The 15,175-nt window shown below is 35.4% G+C and overlaps 1 protein-coding gene across 4 annotated transcripts in view; it reads left to right on the forward strand.

Moving 5' to 3' along the window:
• Window positions 1–15,175, forward strand: part of Mnat1 (MNAT1 component of CDK activating kinase) — a 240,901-nt gene that overhangs the window by 220,089 nt on the left and 5,637 nt on the right. For 3 of the 4 annotated variants that reach the window (XM_087195224.1, XM_004837439.3, XM_087195223.1), the window contains one exon: window positions 14,211–14,673. The exons of the other annotated variant lie outside the window; for it this stretch is intronic. Coding sequence is in view for 2 of the 3 variants with exons in the window: in XM_004837439.3 (XP_004837496.1) it covers window positions 14,211–14,331 (121 nt within the window). In the remaining variant the exon portion in view is untranslated. Of the gene's footprint in view, window positions 1–14,210; window positions 14,674–15,175 lie in introns of those variants that run through there. 4 annotated transcript variants of the gene reach the window in all.

The following is a 15,175-nucleotide window of genomic DNA, read 5'->3' on the forward strand; positions in this document are numbered from 1 at the left end:
TTCATGTCTTGTGCTTATTTTTTAGTTTGGTTATTTTACTGCTGAGTTGAGTTACTTGCATATTTTGGATATATTTGGATGTTAACTTATTATTAGATATATAATTTATAGCTATCTTATCCCATTTTATAATTATATCTTCCTTCTATTGCTGTCTTTGCGGTATGGAAGTCTTTTAGTTTGATGTGGTCCCAATTTTGCTTCTGTTACCTGTTATTTTAGGGCCTTATAAAAAAAATTATTGCCCAGACTAATACCAAGGCTTTTCTCTTATGTTATCTCCTAGCAGTTTTACAGCTTCAAATTGTATGTCTAAGTCTTTAATCCATTTTGAGCTCAGTTTTGTATATAATGTAAAAATAAGGGTCCCTTCTTCTTTATGTGGATATCTAGTTCTCTCAGCAACATTTATTAGACTTTTTCCCCATTGTGTGTTCTTATCCCTTTGTTGATGATCCACTGACCATATATGCTTGGGTTTATTTCTGGACTCTGTTTTCTACTTCATTGGTCTTTGTTTTTTTTTTTCGAATTTTTATTGAGTTTATTGGTACATTTAGGTATACCTTATGACCACATTCATCATTGAGAATTTGTACCTGTATATGATATATCTAGTTGTTGTTGTTGTTGTTTAGTACCGGGGATCAAACTCGGGTCCTTGCACTTGCGCAGCAGGCAACGAAACCACTGAGCTAAATCCCCGGCCCTGATATATCTTGATTCTTATTTTTTCCCATTCCCCTGCCCTCCCTTCAACCCCTCCACCCTTCTATATACATAAGCTTTGTTTCCATTTTTCCCTTCTTTCTTTCAATTTTTTTCTTTCCTTTCCCCAGTTCTCTCCCTAGTTTCCCTTTCCCTTTAAACATTTTCTTCCTATTTCACAATATCTATTATACATTTTTGTTCTTTGTTTTTATATCAGTACTGTGCTGTTTTGATTATTATACTTTTCTAGCACCTTTTGAGATAACGTAGTTTTCACTTCCAGTTTTTATTTTGCTCAAGATTGAGGCTTTCATAGCTTGTTGTGGCTCTGTACAAATTTTAGGGTTCTTTTTAAAAATTTCTATGAAAAATGTCAGTAGGTTTTGATGGGGACTGTGAATTAGTAGAGTTAGTATTCAGTTTAATTTGATTGTAAATCTGTAGAGCAGTTTGGGTCTTATGACATTTTAAATTCAGTCTCTGTGTTAAGAATGGTTCAAAGTATGATTTTTTTTTTTTTGCTTTACAGTGGTGCAAAAGTGGTATACATTCCATAGAAACTGTACTTTGAAATTTGAATTTTAATCTTTTCCTTTGGTGCAATACTCACTTGCAGTTCTGGGCAGCAGTTGTGAGCTGCAGCTTTCAGGCAACCATTCAGTCACAAGGGTTAAAGAAATGATACACTGTAATGTACTGGGTTACTAATTTATGATGTTCAGTAGATTAGGTAAAATAAATGCACTTTCACTTATATAAGATAGGTTTATGGGGATGTAACCCCATTGTAAATTGAGGAGCACCTGTTTAAATCCTTCCATTCTGTGAATAAGGGGTATTCTGTTTACTTGTGTCTTTTTCCGTTTTCTTTGTCAATATTTTATAAAGATTTTTAACCTCCTTGATTAATTTATTCCTGACTCTTTTGTTTGTCTTTTTCTTTTTCTTTTGATACCTGTTGTAAATGAGTTTGTTTTGCTGGTTTCTTTTTGGGATAATTCCTTGTCAGTATATAGGAAATCCTATCATTTTGAAAGTTCATTTGGTATCCTAAAATGTTACTGAATTTATGAATTCTAAATTTTGGAGAAATCTTAGGAATTTTCTGTAAATAAGATTACATCAGCTACAGAGACAATTTAACTTCTTTCTATTTTAGATCTCTTTAATTTGTTTTCTTGCCAAATTAGCCTGGCTATGATTTCTAATACCACATGGAATAGAAGTGGTAAGAGGGGGCACTGTGGTCTTGTTCTTGATCTTATAGGAAGCTTTCAACTTTTTACAGTTAGCATGATATTACCTGTAGGCTTGTGATATATAATCTTTATTGTGTTGGGATATGTTCTTTCTTTTTTTCCCCATTAAGTTTATTGGTACATTTTAGGTATTAAAATACAGTTACATTCATCATTGGGATCTTGTATCTTTACATGACGTATCTTGGTTCTTATTTTTTCCCCATTCTCCTACCTTCCCTTCACCACCTCCACCTTTCCTTATTTACAAAGTCTTTGTTTTCATGTTTTTTCCTTTTCTCATAATTTTTCTTTTCCCTTCTTTCCTTTCCTCTACCCCTCCTACTTCCCTTGCTCCTTTAGACCTTTTCTTTCCATTACACAATATCAATTATACATTTGTAAAAATTACAATATCAAAATTTAGAGGACATTACCACAGATTTTATAAAATTTAAAAGGATATAGAAAGCATATTACAAAAATCTTTTTTGAAATACATTTGAAAACGTCTGTGAAGTACCTTGGAAGACAAATTCATGAAACTGACTCTGGAAGAAATATAAAATTTGAATAGCACCTATTAAAGAAAGTATTTTCCTAGTTTGAAAACCTACCTATAACAATAACAGGCTCATTCATATACATTTTAACTGATAAATTATATCAAACATTTAAAGCAGAAAAAAGAAAGAATAAGTCTCCCCTCATTTTAGGAAATCAACATTGTGCTAATCCTAAAACTGGATAAAGATAATAGAAGAGAAAAGTATGAACATAGATAGAAATTTGTTTAATAAAACAAACTATTAGAAGTCAGATCTGGCACTATGTAGAAAGTGATTTTATTATAGGAATGGCAGTGTTGGTTCAGCATTGGAAGATCCACCTCCAAAAGTCATCATTTTAACAGAAGAAAGGAAAAAGCCATATGATCCTGTCAGTAGTTGCAGAAAAAGTATTGAACTAACTTCTACAGCTGTTCATGGTAAAAGCTATCAGGAGGCTAGAAGTAGAACAGAACCTTCTCAACAGATCAAAGACATGTACTCCATACTTCCAGCAAAAATGCCTTATATGAATGGAGAAGATACAATGCTTTCTCCCTACGGTGGGGAACAAGGGCAGATATGCCTACTCTTCATCTGTCCATTAAACTTTGAAACCTTGGCCCAAACCAAAATAGTCAGGCAATAAAAATAAACAAATAGCATAGGATTGGCAAGGTAGAAGCAAAATCTTTATATGTAGATGAAATGACCATCTACAGAGAAAATACTAAGAAATCTCTAGGAGCCCCTAGAACTTGTACTTGAATTTAGCAGGATTAGAAAACACAAGTTATATATAAAAATTCAGTTCTATGTATACTTGCTATAAATGAAGAATGGGCTATTGACATTTTAAAGTAATGTAGTAGTAGAAAGGATGTGGAAAAGTAAAAAGAAAAAAAAATAACAGTGTTGGAAGACATTTCTTACCTAATTAAGACTTCTTGTAAAGCTACAGTAATCAAGGCTCTCTTGGTGTAAGGAAAGACATATAGATCAATGGAATAAAACAGAGAATCTAGAAATAGAACCACACATATATGGTCCACTGATTTTTGAAAAGTTATTTAACATTAACATTTCATAGAACATAAACTCAAGAGCAGAGGAAAAGATAATATTTTCAACAAATGGTACTAGAACACCTGGTATCTGTATGTAAAAAATTAACCTCAACTCTTCATTTCCATACATAAAAATAACTTGAAAGGATCTATGAACCTAAATATGAAAGACTAAAACTATAAAACTGTAAGAAGAAGTTATAAGGGAAAATGTTCATGAATTTAGGGTAGGCAAGAACTTCCCAGGATACAAAAAACATGATGTATAAAGGAAAAAAATTGATAAGTGAGATTCCATCAAAATTTAGAACTTTAAAAGACATTGTTAAGAAAATGAAAAGTAGTCCTTAACTAGAACATATGTATAATACATATAACTTATGAACAGAATATATAAAGAACTCTTGCAGCTCATTAATAGACAACCCAATTAAAAAGTAGACACAAGAAGATGATAAATAGCCAGTACAGCACAAGGAAAAGTGTGCAGCTCTAGAATCAGAAAAATACAAATCAGAACAATAACAAGATCGTATTATATGCTCATTAAGGGGATTAAGTTAAAAGTTTTAAAAGAACAAATGTCAGCTTAGGTGTGAACCAGTTAGAACTTTCTAATACTGCTAATGTGAATGTAAAATAATAAAACCATTTTAGAAAACAATATAGAAATTTCTTATATTACTGTAAAGAACCAACAGTTCTGTTCTTAAGTTTTTACTTAAGAGAAATGAAAACACATGTTCACAATAGATTTGTACATATAGGTTAACTGTCCCTTATCTGAAATTCTTGGGACCAGAAGTGTTTCACATTTTCATTTGAAATCCACTTGATCTGCAAAGAGGATAGCAACTCCTGCTGTTTTCAGGTTCCTGTCATATGGAGTATTATTTTCCACCCTTTGCCTTTCAGTCTATGAGTTTCTTTTTGAATTAAGTGTGTATCTTGTATACACCATATTGTTGGATCTTGCTTCTTGACCCATTCTGCCAGTCTATTTCTTTTGATTGGTGAATTGAGACCATTAACATTGATAGTTAAAACTGATACATATTGACTTATCATTGTCATGACTTTTTCTTTTTGTTGGATTCTCCCCTTTTGCATTTAATTTCTTATCATGCCCATGGGTTCATCCTGCTTGGCTTCCTGGGGTTGTGATCCTCATTGTCTTTTCCTAGGATATTGTCTAAAATTTTCTGGAGTACTGGTTTGGTATTCATGAAGTTGCTAAGATGGTCTTTGTCGTGAAAGTATCATATTTCACCATCAGTTTTGAAAGATAGTTTTGCAGGGTACATCAATCTGGGTTGGAGGCTGTTTTCCTTTAGGGCTTGAAATACATCACTCCAAGCTCTTCTTGCCTTGAGGGTTTGTGTTGAGAATTCTGCTGTAATTCTGATGTGCTTTCCTTTGTATGTGATTTGTTTCTTTTCTCTAACTGCTTGTAGAACTTTGTTCTTCCGTTGGCTTTCTGGAATCTTAATTATATGCCTATGTGTAGATTTTTTTGATCAAGGCTAGTTGGAGTCCTATATCCCTCCCTTATATGTATGACAAGTTCATTTCCCTTGCTTGGGAAGTTTTCTGCCATCACTTCTGCAAACAGTTTTTTTATGTCATCTGCATTCTCTCCTGTTTCATCAGTGACTCTGATCAGTCTTATGTTATTCTTCTTTGCATCGTCTAGCAGCTGCTGGATTGATTTCTCATGGCCCCTTACTATTTTAAAGAAATTTTTCTTTTCCTGGTCACTAATTGCAATCTTATCTTCTATATCTGAAATTCTATCCTTGCATTGGCTCATTCTGCTGCATAAACTTTCAATGAAGTTTTTAATCTCCTGGAAATCTCTTTGCATCTGTTTTATGGATTCCATTTGTTTCCTGTGTTGAGATTCCATCCTGTTCCTCAGCTCCTCTATTTTTTTTTATCTGTGTCTGCTCTAGATTCATTAATCATGTCTTCCACTATGGGCACAATCTCTGTTGTTACCTGATATCATTTTTTCCAGATCTTCTTTTGTTGCCAGTTCAGGGAGTCCAGGGGGTTGAGTATCAGATTGTTCCATCTCATTTCCCTTTGGATTTGCCTTAGGTGAGCTGGAAGTCTGGTTTAGAGGCTTGTTTACACGTTATCTCATTTCAGCAGATGTAGCCTCCTGTGCCTTTGTTGAGGCAACTTTTTGCTCACCCAGTGGTCTTCAATTTTCACCAAGGCACAGTGCTGCCTTTTCTCTGTGGCTCACTAGTACTCTAATTCCTGGGTTCAAAAAGGTGGCCTTCTGGATCCCTGACCTGACCTGCTGTCTGTATGGGCTTCTGGCTGGGGCCTGTGCACACTTGGGATTATATCTAGTGTGCCACTGGCTAGGGCCCCTCTGTAGCTGTTGTCTGGGAGGGTCTTTGGCTGGAGGCTGTGCACCCCAGTTCCTCTTGTGTGAGCAAGCTTCTGGCTAGGGTCTCACATACTTACTGAGGGTATTGGGGCGAACCTCTGGCTGTTGCTTCTGTGCCTGTGCAGTTCTTTTCCAGGCAGGCCCTTGGCTTGGCCTGGTGTGCTCCAGCCTCTGGGGTCAGGGTGGGGCCCTGGCTGGGATCTGCTTGCAGCCCTGCTCCTCTGTTCCACACCTCTGCTCCCCCAACTAAGGTGGTCTGGTGTGCCTTTATTGCAGAGATTTTCTTCACTTTTCCAGTGGGCTTTACTTTTCATCAAGGGGCCTCAGAGAGGCCCTCTTTCTGCTGTTCGCTTCTACTCTATCTTCTCAAGCTCAGAACAATGTCCTTTATGACCCCTGAAACTCTGAGGTGTGGATCCAGGTAATGGCTCGGCACGGGTGGGGGTGGGGGGTGTGCTCGCGCCTGCTTGGCTCACCTCCTCGGCCCTCTGGGGCAGTGGTATGGCGGCCTGGGAGAGGCTCACCTCCTCTGTGCTCTCGGGCAGTGGTACAGCGGCCCAAGAGGCTCACCTCCTCGGGTGGGATATGTTCTTTCTATATCTACTTTGTCAAGTTCTTGTTATGAAAGGATGTTGAATTTTTTAAAAACCTTTTCTGTTGTCTGTTGAGATAATTATGTGGGCTTTGTTTTTCATTCTGTCACTGTGATGTATTACATTTGTAGAATAGCATGTGTTGGACCATTCTTGCATCCCTGAGATAAGTCCAGCTTGATCATTGTGTAGTAATTATTTTAATGTGCTGTTCATTTCCATTTGCTAGTATTTCATGGAAGATCTTTGCTTCTCTGTTCATTAGGGATATTGACCTGTAATCTTGTAGTATCTTTGTCTAGCACTGGTATTAAAGTAATGCTGGTCTCATAAAGTGAATCTCTTGTGGGCAGCACATAGTTGAATGTTGTTTGTTTTTTATTTATTCACTGTGTTTGGATTGGTGAATTTATATGCATTTAAAGTAATTATAGATAGGTACGGGTTTACCATTGTCATATTGTTAATTGTTAGTGCTTTAAGAATCAGAAAAATATTTATACCATTTTCTATATAATTTCATCTAAATATATAAGAACAGTACAATAGTTTCTTCCTTATCCAAAGTTTTTCTTTCCACAGTTTCAGTTACTTGTGATTAATTATGGTCCAAAAATATTAAATGGAAAATTCTATAAGTAAACAACTTATAAGTTTTAGATTCATAAGTTGTAGATACTACTGAGTAGCATGATGAAATCTTATGGCATTCCACCATGTCTTATCCATCCTGAATTAGCCCTTTGCTCAGTGTATCCATGCTGCATATGTTGCCCACTCGTTACTCACTTAGGACCTATCTGAGTTATCAGACCAACTGTTATGGTATTGGACTGCTAGTCTTTAAGTAGCCCTTATTTTACTTAATAATTGCTCCAAAGCACAAGAGTAATGATACTGACAATTTGAATATGCAAAAGCAAAGCTGTAAAGTGCTTTCTTTACAGAAAAGGTAAAAGTTCTTAACTAAAGAAAATCAGTTATATGCTGAAGTTGGTAAGATCTGCAGTAAGAATGAATCTTCAGTCTGTAAAATTGTGAAAAATCAAAAAGAAATATATGCTAGTTTTGTTGTCACACCTCAAACTAAATTGCAGGGGACCATAATAATGATTATGCCCAAGCAGACTGTAAAGCATTAACTCCACAATTGGCTTATTCATAGAGTCCGGCCAAAGCCTACATGCTGAGGTCAGAGTAACTTGCACCTAAATTCCATTCCCACACCTAAAATCTTCTTACTAGAAGGACAATGTTCTAATTACAACCATATATTTTTTCTATTCTGTTCCTAATTCGAGAATGCTTTGTCTTATCCTTTACAAGCCTTGTTTACATTAATTTTCATAGAAATTGCACATAGCTTGCTTTACCCCAATTGATTGCCAATAAAAGTCAGTGCCTGGGACTGACCAGTGCCTTTGTCAGTTGCACTGGCACTGGTCCTCCTGGCACCCCGCTTTCTCTCTCTTACTTCTGTCTCTTAGTGTATTTATTTCTCAGGCCTGAATCATATACTGGGCAGGGTACTGGAACCTAACTGTAGGGGTCTCTGGTAGTAAATGTTTTGGCCAGTGTGTGATGTGTCCTTGCTTATAATGAAAGGCATTAAATTTTTGGGTGGAAAATATGTGCAGAAAGTGGGATCCAGTTGACAGCAGTGTGTTGCACCAGAAAACATTGAGTTTAAAGGAAGATTAAGATTTGATTCAGGAACAGATTTGGACTAGAAAATATAAAAATTACTGGTGAAGGTGTATCTGTTAATGAAGAAGCTTCCTCTCCCTTTCCAATAGAGTTGAAGTTGACAAAAGAAAGGATACCATTCAAAGCAAGATGAAACAGTACTTTTCTGAAGGAAGATGGCCAGTAGAACCTATATTTATACAAATATGGAGGAGGCACCAGGGCAGATTAACTCTGGTACTATGGGGCCTAGCTGCATGGCACATTCTAAAGCCAGGCATAATACACAGAGAGAAGAATCCTTGTGCTCTTAAGAATAAAATAATTGTATTTTGAGAGAGAGGGTCACCATATTCACATAACTTTTATTGTAGTGTATTGTTATTCTTCTGTTTCATTACCAGGCATTGTTACTCATTTCTTACTGTGTCTAATTTATAAATTAAACCTTATATCACAGGTATGTATGTATGTGCGTGAAGAAACAGTATGTATAGAGTTTGCTACCTGCACTTTCAGACATCCATTGAGGGGTCTTGGAACATATCCCCTGTAGATAAGGAAGGGCTACTGTACTAAAATTAGGGAAATAATAATCTTTTGAGGTAAATATCTTCTGATTTTGAGAAGTATTTCTGAGATTTATGAAAAATCATAAGGTCCATTGGCTACTGTTTAATGTCTGTTTTCATGGCTCTATCCAGTTTATTTCGTAGCACCCGATTCCTGAGATATCCTTAGAAGTCATCAGTTAAGATAGCCAGCACCATCAATAATATTGTTCATAGACTGTTACACTTGAGTGGCTATATCCTGTATGTGTTCTGTAGTTCACACTCATATCAAGGATATATTCTTTGCATTATGTAATTACACTTATTTCTAACAATAGCTACTCTATCCTAAAATACCTAATGTGCTCTTTGATAGCAATAAATTGCATAGTTTACTTCAGTTTTAAGTTTGAAAGGCTTATCTGAACAATTTATGTTCAGTTACTGATTATGAGTATCAATAAATTATGGTGTATACTTGGTCACCATGTGATTTAATATCTTAAGTTTGGGCTTTGATGTTTGGATGGTTTTAATAACTGTCATAATTGTTCATTCTGTTCCCAATACATATGAAATAAGCTTCAATAATAAGTGTATTCACTTTATCACCTGCTGGCTAGAGAATAAAGTAACAAGTAATATGATTGTCTATGGAAATTTCTGACATTTTTTCACTGCAGTAAATGTACTCATTTGAATACATCTGTTTTATAACCAAACTGCCCTCAGAATCTAGACAGTATATCTCAGAATATAGACAGTATATCTGAATTAGAATGCCATTCCTCATTTATCTTGGAATGAATGATTATTTCTTCCCCTCTGTAATGGTTTGTCTATTATTCTGATACTGTCATTAAGATAGGACACCTAAGTGCTAACCTGTTTTCAGGGTTTCTCATTTTTAGTGATAGTTGTCTGAGCACCCTGTTGTTCTGGTTATTTTTGAATCTCACTGAGATATACTTCAGTCTGTTAATGTAAATCTTTTTCAGCTTTGGGTGAACTTCTTACAAGAGCTCTTGGTTTTGACAGCTGAAATTAGCTAATTTCTCTTAATGACATGGGCTAGGTCACAGATAAATTTGGAAGGGGTCTGCTTAATGCATGACATCATTAAATATGTACTTTAAAAAATGGGCCACCTTGAACCTGTAACAGTGACATGCAGCCACTCACAAGACTGAGGCAGGAAGACTGCCTGAACCCCAGCAGTTTGAGGCCAGCCTGAGTAACATAGCAAGCCTCTGTTTCAAAAAAGAAGAAAGAAAAACTCCAGTTTAAAAAAAACAAAACTTAAGTCTCTACAGTTCACTACCTTTTTTGGTTTGAACCAGTTCAACTTATCAGCTCTCCATAGGGGCTGGTAATTTGAAGTAGGAAAAACTAATATGAACTTCACATTTTCATTTCAATTTAAATTCCAAGAATTCTAGATTCTCTTGAGCCAGTGTGCTATCATAAACAGGTTAAGATTGGAGAGGAAAACTGCTGCCCCATGCTCTTGAGTGACAACCCTTGTCCTCTCTTCCCCTAGAGGAGAACCCAAAGCATTGTTGAATAGCACTGAAATGAGCTGTGTCCAAGACTTTAGCCAGATGGTCAAGATAGGGCTTTTAAAGTAAGGGAAATGGTGAAAGATTAATCTCAGAGGCACTGTCTTTGTTAAAGAACTGAGAAAATGAAGTCTTTTGATGCTAAGTGTAAATTATACCACCTTCCTCTAGGAGTAAAAGCTTCTAAGTATAACAGAAAAAATGACAGTGTAGGAAATCAAAGTTGAGGAACAAACTTTCAAGTGTGGTATTCAAATGCTTACTTTATTCTCCTCTCAAAATTCATTGCTTTTCCTCCCCCTTCTCTGGAGTCTGTTTGAAAGGGATTTTGATAGGTAATGGCAAAGGAAGGCAGTGGTAGAGTATAAATTAGGACATCAGATGCCCTTTGTACAAGAATTATCTTAAACATGCTTTTGAAAACAATCTCTTTCTTAGCTTTGTTAATAATCAAAGGTGTGATTTTTTAAAAAATCTTAGTTTAGTCTACTTTCAGTAATGAGGATATAGGTACCAAAATAAGCCAACCTTTTTTTCTTTCCTGGTTTCTGCTTATAAGATTTACACATATTTAAAATAAACCCATGAAAAACAGTAATAGTGTCGTGGGATTGGCGAAACAGTCAGAGCAATTACCTCCAGCCTCCAAAATCCAACTGAGTTTAACTTTTGGAAATAAATTTGGCTAACACTTCTTCCTCATTCTGCTGTATAAAGGTGTACATGAAATGATACTGACTCTGCCAGAAACCCCAGGAATCCTATTCAGTGATGTAGTTGTAACAGTCATGAAAGAACTAAAATAACACAGATGTGGATTAAAGTGAAAAAGTAGGCACAACCCTGAATTTTCATCGTGTGGTTTCAACGTGGCAGATCCTTTAAAAATATTTGGGCATACCACAATAATTACAGGGTTTGAGGACATTGAGTTAAGATATCTAAAAAATTAAAATCCACAATTGAGTAAGAATTAACTATGTTTTTTTTGTTGTTATTGTTGGTTTTGTTTTTTTTTTTGGTACCGGGCATCGAACTCGGGTCCTTGCGCTTGCACAGCAGGCAGCGAAACCACTGAGCTAAATCCCCCACCCAAATTAACTATGTTTTTAAAAATTAGAATTTATGTAGTTGCCCTGGTGAAAAAAATTTGAAATATTTAACATAATATTTTGTGCAGCAGTTGCAATATAAATAGGCAGAGCTCAAAGATTTATACTTACAGACATGTTTAATGTAAATGATTGCTAGAAAGGAAGTACATTTTCTTCAGTGCTATGGAAAGAAATTTTAATTGACTTGATTTTGGCAGAATCATACAACTTAGCATTAATAAGTCAAATTTTAAAATATTTGCTCATTTCTCTGCATTATGACTGTGTTCAAGAAATACTATTTTCAAACCCCAATTAATCATTTTAGGTAAACTTTTTAAAAATACATTTATGGGCTCAACGAGTATGACTGTTTATTACGTTTTACCTATAAAAGCTGAACTGTGCACAGTCATAAATTAAAAGATGCAACTGTTTGGATATTTTACTGGTGGTCCTGTGTTTTCCTGCCAGCAGTGCAGCTGTTTCAGGTTTCTCAGGATAACATATAAAAAGCTGTATGCATACTGCAAGTTTATGCTGCAGTTGCCAAGCCAGAGATGGTATGACTCAACTTTCCCAGAAGCGAGCTGTACCAAACTGCGACAAATCAAAACAGTTGCACAGTGGTTTGTATTACAGCTATGAAAACCAATTCTTATTTGTGATAGTTGGCTTCTTAGAGTTGACAAACATTCTCCTGTGGTGCTCAGATTCTCTAATGAGTGAACAGCTATTGGAGTTGATGCAAACTATGCTTTTCTTTTGAGGGTCTGAGGAAAGGAGTGATAGAACATCATTTGGTGTCTGTGGATAAAATTATCTAGAAACTTGTATTGGGAGTGGAACATTTCACTGCCAAATTATGTGTAAAAATATCACTTATTTCTATAATAGTTATTGATTTCCCAGTGAAACCAGCCTAATTTTTAAGACTTTTAAGTGACTTGATACCTCATTTCCTATGCATCAGAATCTTAACAGTTGATATTATGTTGTGGGAGGTAATAAGCAGATAACTTTGACTGTGTGGTAGGTTTGGTGAATCCCTATTGAAATCCTGTAGACATAAGGTTCTACTGAGGGTTTGACAATGACTAGTCCCTCCAAAGTGCAATGTATCCCAGGAGGACATATAAGATAGAATATAGAGAAAAAATATTAAAGTTTTTATTCAATAATTTTATTTCAAAGCTGGATGTGGGTGGTACACACCTGTAATCCCAGCACTTGGGAGGCTGAGGCAAAGGGATTGCCACCAGTTTGAGGCTAGACTGGGCTACATAGTGAGTTCAAGGCCAGCCAGTACTATGTAGCAGGACCCTGACTCTGAAAAAGAAATTTTTATTAAATAACAACTTTATTTCATACTTTAAATTTTCTATTTACACGTATTTTATATTTACTATATTAGTGTATTGTGTAATTATGTTATATAATAACATGTATGTAGGAGCACAGTATGTATATACTTTGTAAATAAATACAGTTTGAAAATATATGGGCAAATATTTTATCCTGCTATACAGTGCCAAAATAATTTTAGATTATAGCTCAATAAATAGTATTTCTCCTCTTCTCTTGTCCCATTCCAGCCTTGGCTAGAAGCAAATAATTGAGTTAACAACTTGATTTGTGGCAATGTGAATAAATTGTACCCCCTTCTAGGAGCTTAGCCTGTGTCTTATTTTAACCACTTTTTCTATTTGGTCTCTTACCTTGTCATGTAATTTTTAATCACACAAAGTTATTAAACATGGATACAAATGAAAACCTGACTTGTTATGTTAGGTATAATAAATTGCTCATGTGTTAACATCTTGACACACAGGAAGTCTGGATGAATGAGTGGAAAAGGTTCCAAGTTATTAAAATGTTCTGTTACCTGATTTATTCATTTGCCATAACCATAATTCCTAGGTGGGTGAAGCAGCTTAACTTCCTGAGACCTGAAGAAACAATGTGGTTTCCTAAACCAGGCATTAAAGCAAAGCTGGAAATATTTGTTTTCCAACAATGTTGATAACCATGCTAAAGAGTAGTCCCTCTCTGGCTGGAATTGTCCTGTATTTTTCAAGGCCTGTTTTGTCTGTTTTTATCAAGGTAGAAAGTTTTAGTTGCTAAAAACACTGTGTGTGATTGAAGAAAACTTGTTTCTCTTATACTGTCTTTTGAGATCAATTCAAAAGACTCTTCTCTACTCATTATTTGAGATATTATTTTGAACTCAGGCTCAGACTCAGAAATTCCTTGGACTTGTCATTTTCTAAGAATCCCTTTCCTAGAAGGAAGAAGACTATATATACTTTTGGAATATTGGTAACAAGTATGTTCTCTCTCCTTTCTGCTATTTGCTTAGGTATTTAGGGGTTTGCGCAAAAAGTTTATATAAAAATACTGGTACTATAATCATAAGTGTGATAGTGTATATTTTTAAAATATGCAAGGAGAGGATTAGGTGCCCAAACAGTAGCCAAAAAACATCAGGCCTGAACACTGAAAGACTGAAAATTTTAATAGCAAGTATTTTGAAACTCCTTCAGAACTGTTTTTAGACCATACTGTAATTTAGTTCTAATTTAGACAATTCATGTACAGTTGGCATGTCTTTCAAAAGGTAATAACCCAGTAATAAAAGCTTGAACATCTCAATCTCAGAATTCCTCTCTTAAAACTGAAATGTTTCATTCTTGTTTTGTAAAATGCTACCAATGTGTATGTGCTTTCTGTGTCATTGCTCCACTTTCGTTTTGTTTTAGATATTTAAACCATGTCAGAGCTGCTTCGCCACAGGACCTTGCTGGAGGCTATACTTCTTCTCTTGCATGTCACAGAGCACTACAGGATGCATTCAGTGGGCTTTTTTGGAAGCCCAATTAACCTTGATTTTGCCTTGTATAAGATTTGGACCTTGGAGCTGAACCAGGGAACTAGAAAAGTAAAACAAACTTGTAAAATGATAGCCATGTGCAGCTGTACAACAGTACTATCACTAACACCTGTGTTAAAATATTTATACAGAGAAAATTTCAGATCTAAGATGAGAAATATAGGGGATACATATTTGTGAAAAAGATTTATTTTTTACTTATATTTTTTCTGAATTGGATTGAAGCAGTGAGCCTAATCTGATGGAAGAGAAGAATAAATAATCCATAGATGTATGTTTAAGGTTGACAGACTTGTAAAATCTTTTAAAAAATAAAGTTAGACTTTATAGTACGTTTTGTGGTTTTTCTTATTACACTGTTTTACTTGAACACATTTTAAAATGCCATTTTGATTACAACATTTAGTGTTAATATCCAGCTCTATTATTTCTTCTCATAAAACTCCTTTTTTCCTAATGTCTTCTTAGAACTAGTCCAGACAAGTGGATATATTCCCTTCTACTAACAGGTTGTGGCAAGTAAAACCTGACTTGTGATAATGTCACTCCCTCAATTTTAAGAACTTAATGCCAGTTTTGAGGAGTGGAAAGTGAGGCAAACCTGGATCAAGGTGGTTCCCAGCTGTGAGGCAGTCAGGATAAACCAGAGCACAGCATTAACCTGCTTTATTGACAAATTCAAAGAAGCAAGTTAATAAAATTTAATACCTAAATGTCCCTTTCACCTCCAGTATGAGCTCATTTTATGATGAAATGTTGGAGACTGGAAAAGGTACAGTTTAAGTGAAATATACCTATGCATAGTAAGTTGTAGACTCTGATGTAGTGTTCCTT

Source organism: Heterocephalus glaber, unplaced genomic scaffold (assembly GCF_053883595.1).
Source record: "Heterocephalus glaber isolate CG9 unplaced genomic scaffold, H.glaber_assembly_v1.0 deba00001608, whole genome shotgun sequence".
Taxonomy (NCBI): domain Eukaryota; kingdom Metazoa; phylum Chordata; class Mammalia; order Rodentia; family Bathyergidae; genus Heterocephalus; species Heterocephalus glaber.